At 35.4% G+C, this 24203-nt stretch overlaps 1 protein-coding gene across 1 annotated transcript in view; it reads left to right on the top strand.

Moving 5' to 3' along the window:
- DNAJC1 (DnaJ heat shock protein family (Hsp40) member C1) overlaps nt 1–24203 on the top strand; it is a 107443-nt gene that overhangs the window by 19473 nt on the left and 63767 nt on the right. Inside the window, exons 2-3 of the mRNA XM_040074748.1 lie at nt 17384–17485; nt 18221–18267. Coding sequence (XP_039930682.1) covers nt 17384–17485; nt 18221–18267 — 149 coding nt within the window. The remainder of the gene's footprint in view (nt 1–17383; nt 17486–18220; nt 18268–24203) is intronic.

Genomic DNA, 24203 nt, shown 5'->3' with positions numbered 1-24203 from the left:
TCATTTGCTGGAAATGCCCTTGTGAGACCGTAGCATTTCATCTATGGCATTAGTTCGTTGTGTGGCATAAAACAGTATTGGAATGGGTTTCTTGTTAATGCTGTTTCAGTAGGATTTGTTAGAAAACAATGTGATTTTACTTCATTACATGGTATGGCTGCTTTTATTTAATGCTGTTGGAAAATCTTACCTACTGTGGTGCATTACAATTTCATGATAAGGTGGTGCAAGCTTTTCTAGCAGCTGTTGTTCAATTAAGGGGAATCTGAAATTTGAAGGATACAAGAAAATTATGGCAGGATTTGGAACATGAAATCTGTTTTAAGAAGTTAATGTTAATCTTGCTGTGTTTTGCTTGCCAGGATGAACAGCGTAAATGCAAAAAATCAGATGTGGGAAGAATGTCTATTTGTGAAAAAAAAATTTGTTTTTCTAGGCGATTATCAAGAATTTTAGAAAATGTAACTTTAAAAAAAATCTGGTTGATTTGTTTGGGTTGTTTTTATCCTAGAGATAAACTCATCTAGCTGATGGGCAACATATTCGGGGCGCATGTTATATGACTGCATACAATTGTTAAATATTGTGTGGAAGAAATCACATTTTATAAAAGGGGGGGGAAAAGGCTGTGAGTATAATGCAACTCTCATACTTACTAGAGGGTAACTAGTTTGTGCTAAATAGTTTCTATATTAATCAGTGCAGTAGTAGCAATTCCCCAGAAGCAATGTGTTACTTTTATTTCTCCTTATCTGGTAAAGAGTTGCAGATAATAGTAAAGGTCTCAGTTTCTAGGTTTTATCTCTGTGGAAGTCAGCAAATTCATATTGATCTTTTAAAAATCCTCTGGCCTTTTTCTTTTACAGGGCTAACACTTGGGATAATTTTTGCCCTGAAACTGTCTCTTAGTTATATCTTTATATTAACTTTATCATTAAAACTTCAAGATTTGTTGATGGCATTTTTATTTATCCTTGACTGCTGGGCAAATCCCAAATGGTCACTTCCTGTGTGGGCAGAAGGAACAAGTCAATTCTTGGAAAAGGCATAAAATTGAACAAATTACCAACCAATATATGGAGTTAATATCCTTGAATATTCCTTTGTTTACTCTGATGCGTATTTTGAACAAAGAATTAATTCCCTTTATGTAGGCAATACTTTACTTTGTAATTTATAAATAAAAATGCCGTACCAGAACTGAAGACTGTAGGATTCATTTTCATATTTACTTCCTTTTTGATAGTGGTAAAGGAGATTCACTATTCAAAGCTACTAAATTACTGAAAATAATCAGAAGTTTCCCTTCAATTTTACTTTGTTATAATTGTAGTCTAATAGAAAAAAAAAAAAAACCACAAACCTGATAAAACTGATTATAGAAAATTGTGTAATGATTAGCATTTCTTGTTGAAGTGTTTAGTGAGAACAGAATAAATATGAAGAATTTAAAATTGCTTATAGAATTAACTTTTCATGTTTTGTTTTATTTTGTCATAAGAGAACCTTTCAGAATTTGAACTTCTATTGTAACTTATTTATGCAGTGAACAGGAAGTTTTTTGTTTGGGTGCCCTTATTCAATACTCATATTTCAGACCCAGATAAAGATTTCTGTAGACTCATTTCATAAAGGAAGCAAAATTTTTCAGTTTATAGATGTGAGTCTGACTGGAGATCTGTAAATATTATAGATTTAAAGTTTAGCGTGCCAGTCAGTTTGAGAGCATAATTCCATCAGTATTTAAGCAGCAGTCACATTTGACTCCCATCTAAGTACATGCATGAGTCTCAGGATTCCTGAAAACTTCTGTAGTTGGAATTCCAGTATTTAAAACAATGTTGGTTTAGTTGCATGCAAATTTTGTTTGCCCCATGTGGGAAATACTATGGTTCTATATTTAAGTTATTATTTTATACAGTGCAGGAAAACGACATCAAATATAAAATACATGAAATATTGTTTCAAAAATATTACTACAATACTTAGAGTCTTGGAGCTTTTTAAAGGAAAGGCTTGGATTAGTTGTGTTTATTCAGCTTGATGGAATATAAAGCTTTTCAACTCTTAGTCAAATGTTTTATGTTTAATGTGATAAATTGAGATAGAAGCAATATAAAGTATTGCAAGTATGTCTTGTATTGATAAATGCTAGCAATGCCATTCACATAAGTGAAACAGTTCTGGATTATTTATAACTTCTGAAAATGTGCCTTACAAATTATATTTCAGTAAGATGCCAAATAATTTGGTTAAAAAATTGCTGCAGTTATTTGTGATCTAAAAGCAGACATTTCCATTTTTTTTCTGGAGTACCCTCTCATGTAGGGAACTTTGTTGTACCATAAGAAAATTAGTAATTAAAACACTTTACCACTTTCTCATGTGGCTGCCATTATTTTTAGAATCTCATTACTTTCATTTTACTTGAGAGATTTTGCAAGGTGCTGGGTCTTGGGCTGCTTTGTCATAGGTGATAAAAATATGTAAGCCTTGCAGAAAGTGCTTGGTAAATCCTTCTGGCTCTTTTGAGACAAGAAGTACATTTTCCTGTAAGAGAGTCATCAGCTGCATGGACACTGTGTTTCAGACCTGTCTGTCTACACCCAGGCTCATCTGCTTCAAATACATGCAGTCCCCTTTCCCTTTCCCGATTTCTCCAAGCCCTTTTGTAATGATATTCTGGTTTTTAGTTCTCTGCAGACACCAGTACTACTGCACATCTCACAGAAATGTTACACTTTTAAGGAAAAATTCATTTTGTGTTCTATTTGTGTTAAAATCTGTAATCTGAAAGAGGCAAATTGTTAACTAGCCAGATTGTTCTGCAATTGCCTGTTAGAATCAAAATGATGCTTCAGAGAGCTAGGGTTTATTTAAAGGGAGCGGGGATAACACTGCTTGTGAGTTAGTATTATAGAGCAGGTCTGCATTGGTTATGCAAATTTTTTTTTTCCTTTCCAAATCTGCTTGTTTCTGTGTCTTTTTTTACAGCAGCCACGTACCTTAATATCACTTTTAAAAGACTAGGAACAAATTTCTGGGGCTGCATACTCTAAAATTAGGGAATGTCAGTTTTCAGAATGTCTCAAATCTTAATTTGGTTTCTTTGTGCTTGTTCATTGTGATGATTTTTAATTCACTACATTATATTCTACAGGGTCTTTACTTATTCAGGCTCAGGGAGAGATCTGGCCCCAGTGCAGCTTCAGGCTTATGTATTGAAAGAGACTGTTGTCTGTAAAAACTGTTTAACCTGTAGATGTTGAGGGTATGTAGAGAGTGGGGGAGAAGATTGTGGGGGGCAGGGGGAAATGGTTTTATGGGTAAGCTAGTCAGACGAGAAGTGCCCTTGAGGATTGAATTCTGTTCCTCTCTCTGCCACAGAATTCCTATGTGATGCTCGGCAAGTCGTTTAAACGAAACTTTTCCCAAGTGGTGACTAATTGATTTGAGTGCTCTGCAATTCTGGTTGCATAATTTGAGGTACTAGGGCCTTATATGCAGAAATGCTGAGGGTTTGCAGCTGCAGCTGAAGTCGATTAAAGTCTGTGCCCTGAATGTATGAAATGTTGTTTGATACTGAGCACTTGGAAAAACCCTATCTGAGATAAAATTAGCACCTGAGATTACTGAGGATTTTACCTTAATCTGTGCCTAATTTTATGACATACTAAAAAAGGCAAGTAATGTCCACTTGTCTCTTAAGATACTACAATGGTGAATTATATTAATGAACTCCAATGCCATCAAGATGGGCTTCAAAACAAATAACCACAGCTTCCAAACATGTTTGAACAGCATGCAGCTATGAGCAGATGAGGCCACACATGAATAAATGCGTGGAAAAAAATCCTGAATAGCTGCTCGCTGGGTAAGCAGTCATCTTCTGTGTGTCACATAAAGACGGAGTGGCAGGAGTAACGAGGACAGATTGTAGTTCCTTTTCAGGGAATCACTGAGTTCTTCCCAAATCCCCTTTGCTTCTTTGGAATATTTATTACTGTTAGTAGCATGTATTATCTTTATCGTATTTCTGTTATCTCCTAGTTTTTAAACTGTAAGTTTACATTTTAGGTGGAATTAAAATCAAATTAATCTCTTATCTTTTGTCAATCTCATTATTTTTTAACCATACCTTCTCATGCTACTTAAAGTTTCACCCTTTCTCTTGATTCAAAGAACAAAAATAGAGCTTGACCAAACATTTTTATCCTTTTGGTCTGTTTGCTCTTTGTTGACATTGCCACAGGGTATTCAGCTTCCACTGCTGGCATCTGCTTAAAGTTGGCTCAGGGTTTGTGTGGTACTAATTGGAAGAGGGGAGCTAGAGGAGGAAACAGACTGATTTTAGTCCTTTCTTCCTGCTTCCTGGTTTCTTCACTCTGAAGTGATATTTCTGTTATGTTGTCCAAAGGTACCTACTGGGACAGATTTTTTCACACCTAGTCTTGCAGTATTTTAGCCACCACTGTTTTGTGTTTGGGTTTTCTTCTTTCCAAAAAAGACAAGTTATGAGAAGAAATTGCGTCTGATAGGGAAAAGCTCTCATGGATTACATTCCATGGCTGGGATTATGACACAGAGGGAAATGCAGTTTTGGCGTATTATTGACTTGCAGGGTTATTATTGTAGGAATGCTTATTTCCATGTAGTAGCTGTGTACTTGCAGTCCTTTCTTCTCCTCCTGTGTGAAAAACTTACCTACTAATTATATTTTTGCTTGTATGTTGATTTTTCTTTTAGTCTTGACTTTGTAACTTGAAAAGTTGGATGAAAATCTATGTTAGGATTTATCCTTGTTTCATTTAAATTTTATCTTAGGCATTTGAAATATTCTACGTTTGCCAGTGTTTCTACTTGAGGCAGCAGGACCACAGTTTTATCTCCCAGCTTTCACTGTTATCTTTGATGCTGATAATCTTGTAATCCCATGTTGAGAGGCAAGTAATGAATTGGTAGTAGCCACTATCTTCTGTAGTCAGTTGGCTGAAACAGATTTCTGGTAGCATGGTTAATGGGATGTAACCTGTGCCAAGTTTTTATTGCTGCTCACTCAACTGCTGATTCTTCTTTTCCACAGGCATAGAAAAAGCCATGCTTTTCTTCTTTATTTTGGTGGGAGTTTTTTGCCTTTTGCAGTGTTTGTCTTGCTACCAGCTCTGCTCACCCAAATTTGTAGGTCCTGCAGTTGGCTATCACTCTTTTTTCTGCTCTGTAATCCTTCCAGGCTGAGGAGGTATCCTTGAAATACAGGTGTCAGAAGAAAATTCCTCTTATCTGTTATTTCTGTTTATGATGGTAGGGAAATGGAAATGGAGGAAGCAAGAGATTTCTTTAAGTAGTTCAGTTTCAACTCTGCTTTTATGACTTGAGGACAGGTCTCTATGGATGGATGACACATGATGGGAGGCAAATAAAATCCATACAACTGCTGCCTGTGAATATCAGTGGCTGAAAAACTGACCTTACATTAGCTCCTTTACTTGTTTTTCTCTTTCCCAACCTGTTTCAGTCATGACTTCAGGGCGAGTATTGAGTAAGGGCTGTTACTGTGCCTTTCGAAGTGCTCTGAAGGTGGTGAGGAGCGATCTGGCTTACCAGCACAAAAGGCTTGTTTTTGCTGAATTATTTTTGTGTATAAGGAGAGGACCAGGCACATTCATGTGGTTGATACCCACTGCCTTTTGTACTGGTGAGGCTCTTGGGTGTTGCCCTCAGCTGACTGAAGAACGCTTGAAGTAGATCAGAAGCGTTTCCTTCATGCTCATCTCTGCTCCTCTTCCTTGTGCAGACCTGCGCTCTGTCCCTTGTCTTGTCTGTGTTTCAGTGTCTGGTTCAGCTCTTGCAGGCCAGGAGAGGAGGCAGTTTATGGATCAGCATGAATTACCCCCCTCCTTCCCTGATGCAAAATATGCCTCCAAAGTACTGGAAGAGAAGAGCAATAACTGCTTGCAGGGTGTGGCTTTATGAAAAGCAGGGAAGGGATCTTTCTGCCCCTTGCTTGGACCTGTGTGGTTCAGTTAAAACATTTTGATTTGAAAAACACAGAGGGCAATTCAGGGAACAGCATGCCACTGTGTGTAACATTATCTGCCCACAGCTGCCATAAATCTTGAGAGGTAATTATCTTCCTTAAGGATTATTTGGCTCATTCTCTCTAGAAATAACGTCAGATAAGCATTTTTAGAGATCATAATACCAGTTTTCTATACAAAATTGCCACTGAATGGGAAAGGCTGTCTTCAAGTCAGTCCCACTGTAAGTCGTTGCATATATGCGGCTTTTAAAATATGTCTGCAATTTTTAATGTTAACATTATTTAGGCTTGAGTTGCTTATAAATTAATTTCCTGTATGAATTTTAATTGATGGTTTCTAATCCTAAACTTGATTTCCTTATCTGTGTACCTTGGGACATCAGCTGCCTAATTTATGACTCATACAGATTCTGGCAGATTTTGCCAAAAGCCTTTTGTGATGACAGTGTCCCCTGCCTCCTACTCTGGCCCTTGATCAGATTTGCAGTATTTTATGCCATCAAACTTCAAGCTGAAGTGATCAAACAATGCTCATGATTTCAGCTCATTTTGTTAGGAGTGTGCAAACATTGCTAACGTGATGGGCTGTAGTTATCGTAATCTGTTAAGCTTATTGGAGTTTAACTGAGATGCTTTCTAAGTTTTAGGCTGCGATGTGTTTTACATGCAGAAATTTTGCTGATGCTGGTATCTGAACTAAAGAGAGTGATGGAGGACATTCCTATATTCTTTCAAGGAGGCTATGTACTAACTCAGCAGTGAATTACTATATAGGTAGTGGCATGTTACAACCTCCCTGAGGTCTTCTGAGTCCCGAGGTAGTAATAGCTCATTAAAATGGTAGTTAATGAGTATAAAGGGATCATTATACGACTCTCCTACATGACGGGTAGGGCTAATCCTAACTCAGTTCAGTAGAAAGTATTCTGAATAAAGAAGGAAAGAATTTGACAAATGCTGCTGGTGGTTCTTTATTAACCTAGCTATTTAAAGCAATGTTTTTGAGAAAAATACTCATAAAAGTAAATTTTGAATAAATACCATTTTAAAATGTATTTTAGTGCTTTCAGAAGTTAAAAAAAGGAGAAAAATTATTTTACCTCGTAACTGCTTACGTTTGATAGTTTTTTAGATCACAGGATATTCCAAGTTGGAGGAGACCCTCAAGGATCAAGTCCAACTCTTAAATGAATGGCCCATAGCTCAGGATTTGTAAACATTTTCTGTTTTATATGCCAAAAAGAAATAGTGGAACCATTTTGCTTTGTGGTAGAAGAGTGGCACTCCCCTAATACGGTTTTGTTCATGGAAGATATAACCACCTCACACATGAGGCGGTATTTTCTTTTTTTTTTTCATTTAAATATGGGTTTTTGTCCTGCAAAAAAAATGCGAAGAATTTATCCAAAGTGAACAATATGAATTTTGCAGCAGTGAGATGAAAAACTTCTTGATTTTGGCAAAGGCATCATGTCTTTCAGGCTCTAGGAGGATAAACAAGCAGGTGAAAGACTGGACTCAGGTACACCTGGATCTCACAGCTCAAGTTCAGCAGACAGAGTTATTTCTAAATGTCCTTAACCTAAGAAAAATAACATTGCTTCTACAAAATGAGCTCTTCAGTAATATTATAGGAAAAGGAGGGTGGAAGCACATATGAAATATATTAAATGAAAAATATATAAATATATTGTAAACATATATATAATATTTGGAGAGAGGTGCTCCTGCTTTCTGTCTTAAATGAAGAAATTATGCCTGCTGTGCATGGATATGGTTTACTACAGCAGCTCTACCCTAATTTGTGTGTGTTTGTTGCAGCATTTAAGGATGTATTTATAATAAACCAAATACAGAACATTTTTAAAGGAGTAGTTTAGTTTTTTAATAAAAGTTTTACTTATAGAAATTTCTGCTTGTTTTTCTTTTTCACCTTAGTCCTTATTTTAGTCTGACATTGTCAAGGAACCTTGCTTACCATATCTGTTCTGTGTTACCATCTTTCAAGGTTAAAGCTGGTAATGGATGGAAAAGTTTTCTAAACTCAAATTATATGGATGCCTTACTCGTGATCATCTTCTACGGGATGACTTTCTTAGTTTGGAGCAGCTGCTGTGTAACAGGAAAAATAAGTCTAATGCCTAGTGGTGCAAGTCATGAAGTGGTGTCCCATGGGTTTTTATAGCAAAGAAGTGTTTCCTGCCACCTCTTTTTATTTGCTACTCCTTTCGAAGCCCTTCTAGGTTTTGTGAAAATCTCACAGACTCTTCCGGCACGAACATCTGTCATCTTCAGTGTGACAAGAATACCGCCTTTCAGCTAAGACCTTTTAAACTACATAAACAGATGCAGTAAATCCAGTTGGAATATTTTCAGAGTAATTTTTAAATTGATCATCAAAAGAGTATTTAAATTCTAAAATATAGTACTGTTAGTGACCTACTGTACCCTGCTGTGGAAGAGCTGGTTAAATCTAAGTCCCTCCTGATAAATGTATGCAAGACTTGCTTGTAAAGGAGACTTCAGCAGTCTGTTCCAGTGATATGCTAGTGTTGCTTATGGGTTGTTTTCCTGGTACCTAACTGGAATCTTCCTGTGCTGCCAGCCGTCTGATAGTGCTTAGCCCTGGGTAGATCAGACAAAGCAATAATTAAAGTTTTCCTTTAAAGCTACCTTTTGCATATTTAAAGATGTTCTTTCCTTGTGTCAGCTGCCTTTTCTGTAAGCTTAAGTCACCCTTGTTCATTTGGTTTTTCTGAACAAGTCACTGTTCTGTTCTAGACCTCTTATTAGTAAGATTTTTTTGTTTGTTTGTTTATCATTTGTATGCGTTCCTGGCTGTCTTTAATTGTATTGTTTGAACTGGATGCAGCAGTCTGCTGAGGTTTTACAATTACTGCATGACATGGCACGGCTGCTTGCTGCCATACTGCTCTTGTCACAGTGCTGTGCGGCGCAGAAAGGCAGCATCATGCCTCTGACTCACGCTCAGCTTGTGATTTACTGATCATTTCTGCCTAACTGCTTTTTTTCTGTCCTATGTGTTCGTAGTTGATGAATTCTGTCCAGAGGTAGACCATTAGTTTTTCACTTAAGAAACAATATCATATTTTTTTACAGCAATTCTCCATTTTATCCAGGTCTTTCAAAATTCTAGTTCTCTTTGACTGCATCATGTAGGTTTTTCAGGTTAGTTTTAACTACGTGATTAATCATCATTCTATAATTCACCTGCCAGTTAAAATACTGAGTGTGGACTTGGGACAGGCTTCATAAAATCCTGCTTGATACCCCTTTTCATTTTTGACTGTTAGAGTCTTTAACTATTCGAGGTATGATTTATTTTATTTCCAGTTTGTTTTGTGCTTGCAGGAGAGCCTTTATGGTACCCATGTTTTTGTCTTTTATTTAAAAAAAGGTTGTACATTAAAAGCATTACTAAAGTCAGCATACAAAAATGGTCACACTCTTCTTTCCAAGCTTATTTAACTGTGTTCTTAAAATGTTTCATGAAGTTGAGCAACAATTACAAGTATAAATTACAGCATTGTATAAACATTAAGGACTGCTGGGGACATAAGGTTTTTTACACCTGTTTTTAAACTAGTGTGTGTGTCTATATATATGTGTGTGTGTGAAAATGTATATGAGGAATGTGTCTGGGTGAATGGGCATACAAATTGGTATCCTTCACTGCTGATAGGCTGAAGAATAAATAGTTAATGCTTATTCTCGAAATTATTGCCTGTGGGGATTATTCACCTTGTAAATGTTGTTGATGCATAAGATAATGGGTAGATTTTTGAAAACTTCTGTGTTGAAGGTGGTTGTGTTCCATTCACTTTTTGTATGGCTTTATAATTTTTTCAGTCATACCTCCTATATCCTGCCCCTCAAATGCTCTTTCTTCATTTTTTGGCCATCAGAAGGAGGGTAAAAAACACCTTACAAAAATGTGAAAAGTTTTAGCAATTAAAGTTGTAGTCACAGAAGTGACAGTAACTGTTTAGGTGACACAGGAATTCAGTAATTGGAAGCTCAAGCAATTTTAGGGGGATTATGAATTTTTTTTTTTTTTACTTTTTTTTTTTAGTTTTTGTTAAGACATAAGTCTATAGTTTTTATAAACCCCCCTCCAAAAATTACCCTTGAACTGAGATCAGGGAAGTGTTTTTTGACAAAACTAGGTGTGTCAGAGAGTATGGGTCAGATCTGGTGGAAGGGTGTAATGAGAGCAGGAATAGCAAAAGGAGGAAAAGGTAAAGGTGTGGTATGGATGTAGCCTTGCTGATTTTCTTTTTCTTTTTTCCTTTTTTTTTTTTTAATTTCTTACGCTAAAAAAAGAAGTTGGGAACATTGTGAAACAGAAATGTAGCAAGAAAACTATATAAGCAATCAAATAGCTGCATATTTTTGGCATTACATCATGGGAAGGGTTGGAACTTGTCAGATGCAACACCCCAAAATCTCTACTCACTCTCCACAGTAGTGAATGTGGACTGCATGCAGCTGTCCTTGGGTATAGTGTCACCTCTTGTCAATCAAGGGGCTGTGCTATCTGAGAGCAAAGGCATTGAGCATGAAATGCACTGCAGGAGACACCACATTTTGCTTTCCCTGCCGACTTGGGCTGCAAAAGCAGTAGTTTTTCTTTGTAGCAGCTTAGTTCGTCTGAAAATGTTGCAGGATCAGGAATTTTGTGAGTAATGTTTTTATGTGGGAGCCGTAAGCTGGAAATACCACATATGTGATAGGCAGATTTTAAAGAGAACTCACTAGAAATGACTTTCTATAGGTATATGCACACACATATATGTAAATATATACAACTATCTATATTATAAAAGCATGTAACACACATAACTATGTAAACAATAAATGTAATAAATCAAATAGAATAAAAATAAATATGTAATAGTGTTCCTGGAAAAGCATATAAAATAAGTGAAGAATATCTACTAATTCCTTCCTTTGGAACTATCAGAATAAAAAAACTAAATGGAAATAAAATGCAGCGGTAGGAAGAATTTTTAATTAGTCAATATTGGCTTGAGTTGTCCTCAATTGTTGTTTGGTAGCTGCTATTGCTAATTGTGAATTTGGAGAGTAATTCTAAAACTGTTGGGAGGTGAAGAGTGTTTTCTGCTTTTCAGAGACAAAGTTTATGTTAAAATATAAACTTAGGATTGTACATGACACTGTTCTCTTGGACAATCTAGTTTTTTTCTAAGTAATCAGTTTCTGAAAAAAAATGCAGAAGGTAAAATAGTTGAAAGGAAGAAAGTAATTTTATATAAAAACTGTTGTTCAAGTTGGTTAAGAAAACCTAAGCCCATATAATTGCACATGTATCTGAGGAGAGCACTTTTTTTTGGTTTCTCAAGCATGAGGCAGCAAAATTTTCATTCATTTGGCATGCTAGGCTGAAAACAGAGTCTTCTTTCATTTGACACACTCCCCTGGAAACAAACATGCCAGTGAGGGGATTGTGCCAGTTATCAGAAGCTTACAGGAATACATTGTGCTGGTTTGTATTCATTTTCATTTCATGAATTGCTTTAAAACTTAGCAGCATAAAAAAGCATTAAAACACCTTTTTAGCATTATTTTTAGTTCCTATGTATTTCCCTGCTGTGCTGTCATTCAGTTTAAATCAATGGAATGTTGTGAGACACATGGCCGGGTTTGCAGCAGAGCAGATCTCTCCTCCTGCCTGCGTATGCTCCGAGTATTCATCTGTAGACAAGCAGCAAATTTGAGTTTAACTCATTTTACATCCTTGGAAAAGATGAGTGTCTTAGAAAGAAGTTCAGTAAAAATAAAGGGTAATTGAACAAAGGTTATGCAGCGAGAAATTTAAGCCAAAACTCAGCTGGTATCTATTAACTATGAAAGTTCACAGATGATGCTTGGTCTTCTGGGAGACACTTGTTTTCCTTTCCTGGAGTAATATTCTTCAGGAGTGCCAGCAGGTCCTTCCCACCTCTGGAATTTTCTACAAGATTCTATTTCCCTCGTAAATGTTTTTCCACATGCAGACTTGGCAAATTCAGGTGTACTTCTTGGAACTAATCTGGTCACGGGAGCTTAAATTAGGACCAGGTTGCAGTGAGTATGTGTGAAGTAAATCTGGGAGTGGTATTGAGGGTCTGTGTCAGCCTGTGCTAAACCAAAGAGGGGGTAAAGAATAAGGGAGAAGGATCACAGCTGTATGGTTTCCATCCTAAGAGTTACCTGGAGAGGGGTTGTGGAGTCCCCATATGATAGGGTGATCACCTCTTTGAGGTCCTTGATGCTGCTTAAGGAATGAGGACAGTGGATATATAATTGTTGACTTACAGTCACGTTTGTTCTCTGACGCTTAGGGGTTTTAGTTTTCTGTGGACTTCACACAGGACAAAACAGATAGATAGTATCAGTGTTGACACAATGTTCGATAGACGGCGGTAGCTTCCGCCCAGTTATCTGTGCCTGCTTGTTTGTGAGTTTTGTGGGACAGGCTGTGTATCCTGCAGATTGAAATCGTAGTAGAAAAACAGGTGATTGTGAATTTACAAAGCTTACTTGATTTCCTTTTCTGTACCATTCTGTTTCAGCTTGTATGGCTGATGCTCACCAGAAGGAAAGTAGTGACTTATACCCTCTCTTCTGCGCAGAAGTACTGAATGAAATATTTTTTATCAAAGAAGCCCAATACATTTAAATTGCTCTAGAATTAAAAAAAAAAAAAAAAAGAAAATTAGGAAATCCAAAAATCCAAACACAAAAGTTTCATAGGTTTGATTTATAGTTTGGGAAGGCTAAAATAGGCCTCGTGAAAGCTTGCCTGCACTGATGTTACTTACAAGTTCAGACTTGAAATGCAGTCAGCTGGTGCTCTATACAATTGTCACTTTTTGTCATATAGCTTCAGTAACATGGCTGTGGAAAATTTTACACAGTCATTCAGCGGCATTGCAGTGAAATAGATAGACTGATGTCATTTTCCTTTTGCCCATTAACTAGTGATTGGACAAACTGCAAGGGAATAGAAACGTGATTTCTATCTCCATAGTTGGTTCCTGGACCATGTACCTTCCCATTGCTAATAAAGATACTGCCACCTATTTGAAGACATTGGCAGGCATATTTAAAACCCAAGATGAATTGAGCACATTTACTGTGTTAGAAGCAGTTGCTAAATTGTGAGTAACTAAGTCTTGTTGTATAACTGCATTGCACTCAGGGGAACAATTTAGGTTTTGAATTGTGTATGTTGGTAAGTGAAAACTATGTAGACATTGATTATTTTTTCCCCTTGACCTAATCACTGTTTGCCTATGGCAATATCTGATATGTTGTGTTCACCAAGAATTGTCTTGGGAACACAATGAGAATTTTTTTTTTAGCTTCATTAGTAATCATAGTTACATTAGGAATAGAAGGCAGTGGAGTAATATGCTTGTACTGGGTACTGCACCACTTGTTTGATTTATTGTAAAGGTGGACATGAATTCTGGGGGACTCTGAATGTGTATAGGCAGAGGAGGAGACCAGATTTTAAATTTTGTGCATCTTGAACAGGAATTTAATTTTAAAAGAATGGAAGGCAAATGTGCATTTGTATATTTTATTTATTTTTTGTTGTGACAAATTCCTTTCTGTGTTCCTACTTCTATATTTGTGGTATGAGAGAACTTTCTTTGGTAATATTAGATAATATGGAAATGATGGTGAGTAAAATAAAATTTAGTAATGTGGTTTTCATTGTCATAATTCAACAAACTGACAAAAGTACATCATAAATAGGGAGAAGAATGTTTCCTCTTCTATCCCACTCTTTGAATCTGACATGTATTGCCCTTTAGACAAAAATGTGAAACTCCAACAGAGAACCTTAAGAAATGTGCTTAACTTTTGACATTCTGTTGAATCCTTCAAATGTTAATTTTGTTTCTGTGCTAAAATACTTGTTTGAAATACAAGGGATTATTTTAAAAAGTGTACAAGATTGAACTTCTAACTTCTGCGTAGAGGTCATGTAACTAGATGCATGGACACTCTGAGGAAGTGTTGGGCATTAAAAAACCAATACTTGCATATTTCCATTCATAAGAAGCCAGACTGTGGCCTACCTAAGCGGAGACTTGCGGTTATGTATTTTTGAGCACTAATTCTAGCACAAAACAGAGATGTTCAACCTTGGAAGTATGATGGGAACAATATTGCTTTGGAAGGATAGTTATCAGGAAATAAGGTGATACTCCTGATGTTTGCATCCACCTGAGGGTGACAGTGTGGCAGGCTTGTTTGCCATAATTGGTGGCAAAACCTGCCAGCATGAAGCAGCGTTGGAGAAATCAGTGAATGTGCTTGCTGTCTGTACCAGCTCCTTCTGCTATTAACTGAGATGCCTGTACAGGTTTTACTTTTCCCTCCTTAGATGTAACTGAGATTGCAATTTCTCTTGTAAATAAAGCAATCTAACATGTTGTTTCTTTAAAACAAGCAAAGCCTTAGTCTGGTCATGGCTTTCTCCGGTCTCCAGACTTCTGCTCTATTACGTAAAATAATGTTTTAGTCTGCAGAAAACACCGCCTCTCAACTGTGTGTTTAAAAGCCTTAGCTTTTATGGAAATATTACTGAAGGTGGCCAGCAGAGTCAGGTCTCTTGGAACAGCTGACGTCAGTGTGGGAGGTGTTTCTTTATTGCTTGGAAAATAATCATTCTTTATAGCTTATTTAGAGTCATACACTTTTAGGAAGTTCTGTAGAGATGAGAGTCTTCTCTCAAAAACCAACTACTTTTGTTCAGGGCAGGTCCTAGAGGATCTGGGATGCTGCCTGAAGATGCCCAACATTACCCATAGGTAGCATTAATTGGCAAAATGTTTGGAATATACAATGGTCAGCTGTGTTGTGGTTTTGGGTATTCTGGAGAATAGGTTAGCAGGCAGACTTACTGCTTTAGAAATTAATATGTGCCAGTTGTAATGAAATAATTGACAGTTATTATCAGTTGTTATTGACAGTTATCAGTTATTGACAGTTATAATTAACAGTTCTTATCAGTTATTATTATTGACAGTTATTATCCTATTATTTAATTATTTGTTGATATTATAATACACTCTTCAACCTTTTAGAGGATTAATCACAATAAGCTGATATGTTGATGAAGATCACTTTTGTGGTTTAGATAAAACCATAGCCAGTTAACTATTTCCCACTTTTTATTTGCTGTAGTAGTGTTTAAATAATTATTTTTTGTTTGAAGACCAGCCCATGTTATTCATGAAGTGTCTGACTGGGTTGGTAGAGGAGGGGAAACAAAACAATCTCTATATTATTTCTGGCAACTAAGATGAACAATCCAATTTTGTAAATTTATACATTTTTATCCCAGCTTCTCAAGGTGAAACAACATAAATATTTAAGCAACTTTATTCTTTCAGAGTTGTCTTGGGATCTTTTGCTTTGCTTAAGCATTAAACTGATAAACTACCTTTTGTGTTGATCTCTTACACAAATAATCATGCTGTTCCCAAATAAAACTAAGGTTTCAATTCTTCAGATTCAACTGAAAACACTATAACTTCTTTTTTTGCTTGTTTGTTGTTTGAAGTAATTGGAAGAATATTGCAGAACAGCTTTAATATGCTTTTTAACTGTTTTTAACTATTAATCATGAGTATACCAAAAATAATATCCTGCACATAGAAATACGTGGTAGAGAAGGAGTAAGTTGTAGTTTATCCAAAATAAAAGTCTTGAGGTACTTACTTGTCAAGGTTATCATGGTCTCAATCCCTAATTTTTAAAAGATATTTTTACATCTCATTTTCGCATGCATTTCATATAATTCTGTTAAATCTGTGTCTCAATGATTTAATGTTTCTTTGAGCTTAGAATAGCAATTTAGTCACTGTCTCTTCCTTCCCCTTAGCTGAGAGTTAAAAATAAACGTGTAAAACAATGGCAATATGAAACAACTCATTGGCAGTAATCAAGCTGGAAGCAAGCTGCTGTTTGAACAGAGGAATTCTGCTTCGGTGTGCACAAGTCTTAGAAGTAGCTGTTGAAAATGGAAAAATTTAAAAATGGATGTGTGCTCTTTTCAGGAGAAATCTTTTTTCAGTAATAGAAACATTTCCTTTGACAGAGAAGAGACTACAGAAACTTCGGTCTTCTATTGGGGAAAACAGCAACTTTCTTAAAATATAGTTTCCATGCTGAATTTTCACAAATTCTGTATTTTCCCCTGTTTTTCTCCTTTCCCTTGTTCAGTCTTTTTCTGTTATTCACTCCGGACCCAAACTTATACACAGCGTTTTAATAGCCTTATGTTATAAAACTGAAAATTTTAAAATTAAAATAATGATCTGTAATAAAAAGCCTAGCAGACTAATTACAGTATTGCATTAATTATCATCTTATTTCACTCTGTTCCACAGCTAATTCAGGTCTGGGTTTTTAATCCACGCTTACACTGTAATTTTAAGACAGAGGATATACTTAGAAACAATATATATAAAAATCAAGGAATAAAAATTGTCAGACAAGCAGTTGAATTCCTAAAGTGTTGCCTCGGACATGTTAGCAGTAAAATGCAATTAGTTCTGTTTAAATGTTATGCTTTGTGTTTCTTCTAGTGAGGATAACACCTATATGACATATAATACAAAACTCTTCATATCTTCATTTCTGGATATCTCTATAGCATGTACTAAATAGCAGTCATTAATCCAGCTTTGTTGGTTCATAATTTTGTGTTTTGAGTTTTATTTTTTCTTCCAAAATGTCTGCAATTCTTATAATGGTTAAGGTATAGATTGATGTCAGTGCTCCACTATAGCTCCAAGACTGCAATTTGAAGCTACTTTGGAAAAATACAATTCTTTAGACATGGTGAAACTGAAGTTGAATGGAGGTCCTATTAGGAGTGAATTGCATGTAAATATTAATAAGGGAAGAGTTCCCAGCAAGTCCTGAGTTTGGGAAATTGAGCATGATAATTTGCTGAAATTATGTCTGTCTTGAAGATATGCAGATGCAATAATTTTCAGTTTTCAGTTGAACTTTTAAATGGTGCAGAAGGTGCCTGGCTAGGCTTTAAGCAAGAAAGTGTTTGGAAGTATTGGCAAATGTCGTTGTAATGGATGTATGGTAATGAAAGGAGTTAAGATGAAAGATGAATTGGACTGAATGGCTGTTAAGTCATTTATGCTGGGCTGGTTGCAGGTTTGGTTGTTAGAGTCTCAAATTACATTGCCTTAGTTCCTACACTTGGTTGGCTGTCTTCAGATCTTCAAAAAGTTCAGGGTATCGGTTTTTCACAATTTGCTTTGTTTTCCTTTTTTTCAGGATGCTTCATCTGCAGACATTCGGAAAGCGTATCGAAAGCTTTCTCTAATTTTACACCCAGACAAGAATAAAGATGAAAATGCAGAAATACAGTTTAGGCAAGTAAGTGCGATGTGTGGCAATAAAACTTTTAGGGGAAAATAGAATTTTTATGTTGATGCTTTTTTATTCGAACAGTAGCACACCTTTGAAATTAGTAAGTTAAATATTGAATTACATTTTTGCTGATGTAGCTAGACTAAAACCTAGTACACTTTTTTGGAATTAACTTGTTCAATAACTTGTATTTTATATTTACCTGTATATGAAAAATAATTTGAACATAATATTTATACTCTTAGGAGGAAAATATGTTTTGCACTTCCTAAAGCAGTGGGGAAAATTTCTGATCAGTTCTCAACGTAAGTCCTAGATAGGCATCATTTAATGAAAATAATTAATTTTAGTTATATTTGAATATTTATAGAGTGGAATAACATGACTTTGTAATTAGCTCTACCTTTAAAAATGTACCTTGGGCTAAAATCGGCTTACTTAATTTTAGTAAGATCTTCAGGATGGAACAAGGGGATACAAAAAATTCAGTTGGACAGCTGTCAGGTTGAGAAGAAAGCCTCCAACAAGAGTTGCTTGTTTGTGTCTAATGACACTTTGTATATGAATATATTACTGTTACTTTTACACGCTGGGTTTGCTACTTAGTGGTGTAGGGAAAAATGGAAACTAGCAAAGGTCGTTTGTTGGCAAATGTAAATATACTACTGTTCAAAATATATAAATTCAATAATAAAGTAAAATCTTATTTTCTTTTTTTTTTTTGTGGTTTGTTTGTTTTAGTTGGTGGCCATCTATGAAGTTTTAAAGGATGAAGAAAGGAGGCAGAGGTGAGTCAAATTACACAGGTTTTAAAATAAAGCAGTCATACTATATTCAAGCCCTGTTTGACTTAGTTGTAACACTTCTGATTATTTTCTGCATAATTTAAGTTAGTAAATTTAAATTAAAATTATATGTAATTGTTGAATTAAAGATTATGTGTGGCTTAAAGGGCAAAATGGTATTTCTGCATGACATACTGTTTTTTCTCCTTTAAAACTAGTACTTGAAAGAACTTTGCAAGCTAACTGCTATTTCAAAAATTTTAAAAAATTCTTAACTATATCAGCTTTTTTTCTCAGTTGTCAAATTTTAAAAACTGTGATTAAAAAGTATTGGTCCCTTATTCAAATGTCAGTCACACAACCTTGTATCAGTAATTGTTGTGTGATATTTAGGGATTATTTCTGTTGAATGTTGTCTTCAGCATTGTTTTCTGTTGCTTGGTTCATAGGGTTTGGTTTTTTTGCTTTCAGATGTATTATCTCTAATAGTGAAAACTTTTTAATATTTTTTTAATAAATGCTTGTTGTCCTTGCTGCTGCAGGAGCAGTTCCAGCAGTACCTGAAGGGGTAGGATAAAGAACTGTAAGCCTGGGGCTAATTTGCTTTCTGAAAGATTATTTTGAATTTTTTCCTGTTTTTAAACAAATAGGAATTTCAACCAATGATTATCAGAAAAACTGAGACACTGAAAGAGTTTTGCTTTTGGGTTGGTGTTTTAGTAGATCATCTTTCAGCTTACAAGTCTTTAAACGGGGTTTTATGAGACATTTCTTGAAGGGATTTGGCTTTGTAGATGTTCTGGCAGGAGTCCAGGGTTTATAGTACAGATTATCTACTTTTTTGATAATCCCCTTTTCAAGTGTCATGAAAATGTACTTCATAGAAGCACTCTTGGAAATTTGTGGGGTTTTTTTATTTCATCCGTCTAAGGAGAATTTAATTGTGAAGTTACACTTAACAAAAGTTTTTTAAAAATAGCTAAATTATTTCAGGCCACTTAAAGTGAGTTATCCCCAAGATCTTCTCAACTATTTGTTTGTAGCATTGTTTGCATACACTTCAGCGTTGCTTCTCTGGAACTTAGTTCCTTCACTGGTAGGAATTTACTTGTAGCTGTAATAGAAGCTTTTTGCACGAAGCTGTAATGCAGTAGCTTGCAAAAATTATGGTTTAAGCCTTGCAGACATTACATATGTGACTAACTTACTCAAATACTGTTAATTAGTGCATCAGTGAGTACAAATGAGAAGTTAAAGCAGCAGTAGGTTGTTTTACCTTAGATTGATTAACTGTCACGACTTAGTGCATAGACAATGTCATATTTTTCTTGCACAATGTGGATGCATGGTTGATACTGATTTCATAGTTGAATAAATAGAAATGTGGTGGATTAAAGTGTTTACTTTCAGAGAATTTTCTGGAAATAATATGCAGAGTTTAGGAATAAGCTGTAGAGCAGAGGTATATGGTCTCATTGCTTCGAGAAGCCCTGTATTGATCAGGTTTATTGCACAGTGTAATGATAATCTCTCGGCTGAGCTCATAAGCAGAGGGTGGCCTGTAAGGCGTTGTTGTAGCACATCTCTAATACAAGTCCTCAGTAAGTGTGGTAGGAGCTGCTCTCCCTGTTATGTTGGTTCTATTGTAAGGTAACTTGAGGCTTACCTGCAGCTGTACACCAAAGGAAAGGGTGGGAGTTACTGCTTTTTGGGATCTTTCTACTTCAAATGTTGATACTTGGCTTTGAACTTTGTGAGGTGATGGGCATAGCGAAATAGGCTCAGAGCTTACTCAGAGCTTACCCTGGCCTGGGCACAAACTGCGCTGCAGCCCTGCTCTGGCAGTTCAGCTGGGAACCCTTTCACAACTGGACACCTGAATGGTTTGGAGCAGGGGTTTGTACCACCAAGAGAAGAGCGAGCTGCAGGCTTCTGCTTGTGTGCAGTGAAGTCAGCTGTACCTGGCTCTTACTGTTCCTCTCAAAAGTGATGTTGTCATTTCTGGTGTGTGTTGAGCGGAGCCAGCAAAGGCAGGAGTAAGGTCCTGCACTGTATGAGAGAGTGATGAACTCATTTTGAAACAATAAAACCCCTTCTCAGTGAATGTCAGAGCTGGTGTTCATTTGTGTGAGTACAGAAACTGTTTTAAAAAGGCAGATCTGTTGGCCATCTACATGTAATTATTCTTCTAAAGCATTTACGTTTTCTTATTTATCAGTGAATGTTTACTTCATCTGATGGCAGAAGCCTTTCTTAAAATATTACAGTTCCTCTACTGACAGTGATATGGCTGGGCTTTAAAACTTGGTTTTCTTGTTTGAGAAAGTTATGTTTGCTCGTGAAGCATACCAGTATCATTAGTACTACATAATATAGTAATACTACCGTGTTAGTACTTCTCTCCTACACAGTTTTGAGTGGAACATGATCAACACATTCAAATATTCTGACAATAAACATACATGCAGCATCATTTAATGTAGCGCTGTTTAACATTAAATTAAACACATGCAGCAGAACACAATATTTTATGTTTTGTATACACACCCCAGTGTGAAATCCGACAGAAAATTTTATCTTTAGGGTGTTGTAGAGATAGGTGCATTTCCTGAAATACACTTCACCTTTAGGGCATTTATTGGTAAATCAATTTGATGGTGATAAATTTTATTAGCCCTTGATTATCTTAGTTTATGAAAAAAATAGTTTTATGCACTTCTGTTAATTGTAACTAGATAAAAAGAAATCTTAGATCATAATTTCATTGTTTGTTACCTTTTTAAGGAGCTTTTTTTTCCTACTAGGCCTATCTTCTGTAATAATGTTGGCTTGATTACAGGAAACATTTGCAAAGGGATCAAAATACACTTGTGCAGAGTAAGAAAGGTGTCTGTCTTAGTTCTCAATAATAATTAAATGATGTATTTATAGGTATAAATTGTTCTGGCTGATGTTGTGCTGGATGTCTGTGACAGCTTGAGGAAAATAGGCGACCTAAAATAAAATCCACCAGTGCAATCTTTCCATAGTTCAGAATAATCCTCATTAATTCAAGTTTATACCATATGAACTACATCAGATCTCTGAAATTATTTGAAATATGAAATGCAGTGGCTCTCTTAAAGGGAAAAGTAAATTATAATTATATTATGACTGATGATACTGTGTAAATAGTTACTACAGTTAATGGATTTTTTACTTGCATTGTAATTGATTCACAAAGAACTCTAAAAACTGTCTTATGAAATTTTGCAGAAAAAAGAGAAATGTTAATATTCTTGCCATTTGTTACTTTTAGTACAGGGCTACCAAGTCTTTTATAGACTGCTGAGTTTTAAAATAAATACTCAACATAGTTTTAAATAGGAAATGTTTTTGGCTTTCTGTTGCTGTACCGGCACTTTGGGGTTTTGGTAGCTTGTTGACTGCTACACTTGAGAGAAACTGGTAGGCATACTCATATGGAAAAAAATTTGCTGTATTCTCTGTGCATATGTTTGTGGAAAAAAACATGCAGATGTATCTTTTCTTTTCAGCTTGTTGTTTTGTTGTGGTCTTTTTTTTTTTTTTTTCCCTACATAGAGTTACAATGAACATAGGTTGCCAAAAGAATTCTTTGTAATTAAATTCCAAATGTAGTTCTTGATGCACACGGATTAACTGTCTTTCATAGTTAATATAAGTGTCTATACAGGAATTCTTTAATGAGAAACTTGCTTTTAATTAAATCACATTCTAAATTTGAAAATTAAGATTTAAAAATTATGGAAGCTTCTGAGTTTCAGTAGGATCATTTTCCAGTTGAAAACCTGAAAATCATTGGTATCTTTATTTTTCAAATACAGCGCTTAATTACTATTGAAAGCAGTGATTTATCTTTTAACAGTATATTTTCTAAAAAGTGGGTTATAATAGAAGCTATCTTCCCTTAAAATGGCCAGTCGTGTGAGCCATAATGCTCATTGATAGTAAAATCAATAGAGCATTGATTCTGAGACTTAATCCGTGGAGGCTGTTGTTCAGAACAGCGGCCGTAGCCTAGTAAATACACATTGCTGTTTAAAACACTTAATGCAAGAGGCTCTGCTGTCTTCATTTATTTTTTCTGAACAGATAATTTATAATAGAACATGGTTGCCAAATGTTAGTTTGAAATCTTGGGTTACGTATTGTTACCATCCGCATATATGGACTTCATTTAATCGGTAGCCACGTTTTCAGTGCATCAATTAACAACCCTTAGTATATAAGAAGGCAACTGCTTAGTAAACGTATATTAGGATTAAATTAGATTGTAAATGTATTTCTCAGAAGATTTCAAAGGAAGAACATCTTAAGTAAAACCTTGTTATCAACCTAATTTGTTTTAAAGATGGTTCTGTTTCTAAAATCTTCTCTTCTATTATCACTAAAATCTTGTAATTGTCTTAGTTTTTTTAAAAGGCTAAAAGTTCTAATTATTTCTTAAAGCAGAAATTTTAATTTTAAAATAACATCATACACGATTTTTCTGAACAGAGTTTGTATTAAGGTATCAGTAGTTAATTTGTTCTGACTTACTGGGAAAGGAAAAAAGTTATTAGTTCAAATTTTACAACAATAGATGTTAACCTTGGTATTCTCATAGTTGTAATGGAAGATAGAATTTTGTAATATGAATTTTACCTCTGGTATCATTCAGAACACGGCAGAATCCTGAGGTGTTAAATCTTTTATGCAGACATAATGGTGCCAACTTGAACAAATGTATTATCAGAAGTTAGCTTTTCAGATATGCATTATATTAAGGTATATTTTTTAATTGAAAACCACTGCTTCTTTTTCTGGCTAAAATGAATTTACTTGTGGAAATTTTTTTTAGTACATCTCTAAGGTATCAATTTAATAACTATCAAAGTAGCTAGTGCAGTTGTTGCATTTAAATTGATTTACATGTCAAGACTGGCAGTTTAGCAGCTGCGCTATTATTCCTGGATTGGTCAATTTACTTGAGAAAAACCTACTACTGAGTTCTACTGACCTGCATGACAATATAGGCCCTATTTCTATTCCTGTAATTAGGCCTGCGACTAACTCAGAATATTTTTAATTAAAATATTTTGGTCAATGTGTTGCACCAAATTAGGCCTTTCAGTGCAGATTTAATTCTGGAAATGGTGTGATTAGAATATGTAATGAGTTGTGTTCAATTTAAGATTAACAGGTTGTGCATCTTGAACATACAGGTTTTTGGGCTTACTGTAGAAGTTTTTGTTTGAAACTTTACTCTGAAAAGTTAATTTAAAAAAATCTGGTTTGCATGTCTGTGGTTTGTTTATTTTTAAATTGATCAAATACTATAAATAAAAGACCTCTGATATACTAAGATATTTCAAGATGTTTCTGTGAAGGAAAAGGGATTGTCATAAAATAGTTTCTGTACAGTTGGTAGGGTAATTAATCAGCTTTAAAATAGATCGATTTTGAAGACAGTGTTTCAAATAGAAAATCAAAAACTGGTGAACTTCGTTTTCAAACATCAATATCAAACCTCTAATTTAAACTCTTCACTTACAAGGAAGGTATAAGTCTGGCATGTTTCTGCTTAGTAGATTTTGTGGTACTAAAGGACAAAATCAAAAAGCAGAGATATCTCTCCCCTCCCCCCAGCCCTCGTGCATTTAATTTGTGAAAGAAAAAAGGGTTTCTAGCGTTTGAGACATTTGTTCTTGGCTACCTATTTAGTTGTTAGTGGGTTGTTACTTACTTCGATCATGGAGACCTGCCCACTGATTACACTGACATTTCTGGAAGTCTCTTACTTCAAAAGTGAATCATCTTGGAGGGGGAGGGGGATAAGTGTTGCAGAAACATTTGAATTTTTTTTTCCCTGCCCCCAGTGTTTGTAGCCTGTTTGTTTCCACATGCAAGCCTATCTGCTGACAAAACAAGGCATTGCT

This window comes from Hirundo rustica, chromosome 1 (genome assembly GCF_015227805.2).
Source record: "Hirundo rustica isolate bHirRus1 chromosome 1, bHirRus1.pri.v3, whole genome shotgun sequence".
NCBI classification, from domain to species: Eukaryota; Metazoa; Chordata; class Aves; order Passeriformes; family Hirundinidae; genus Hirundo; species Hirundo rustica.
The sequence above is the reverse complement of the archived record's forward strand: the minus strand, read 5'-3'. Positions and strand labels throughout refer to the sequence as shown.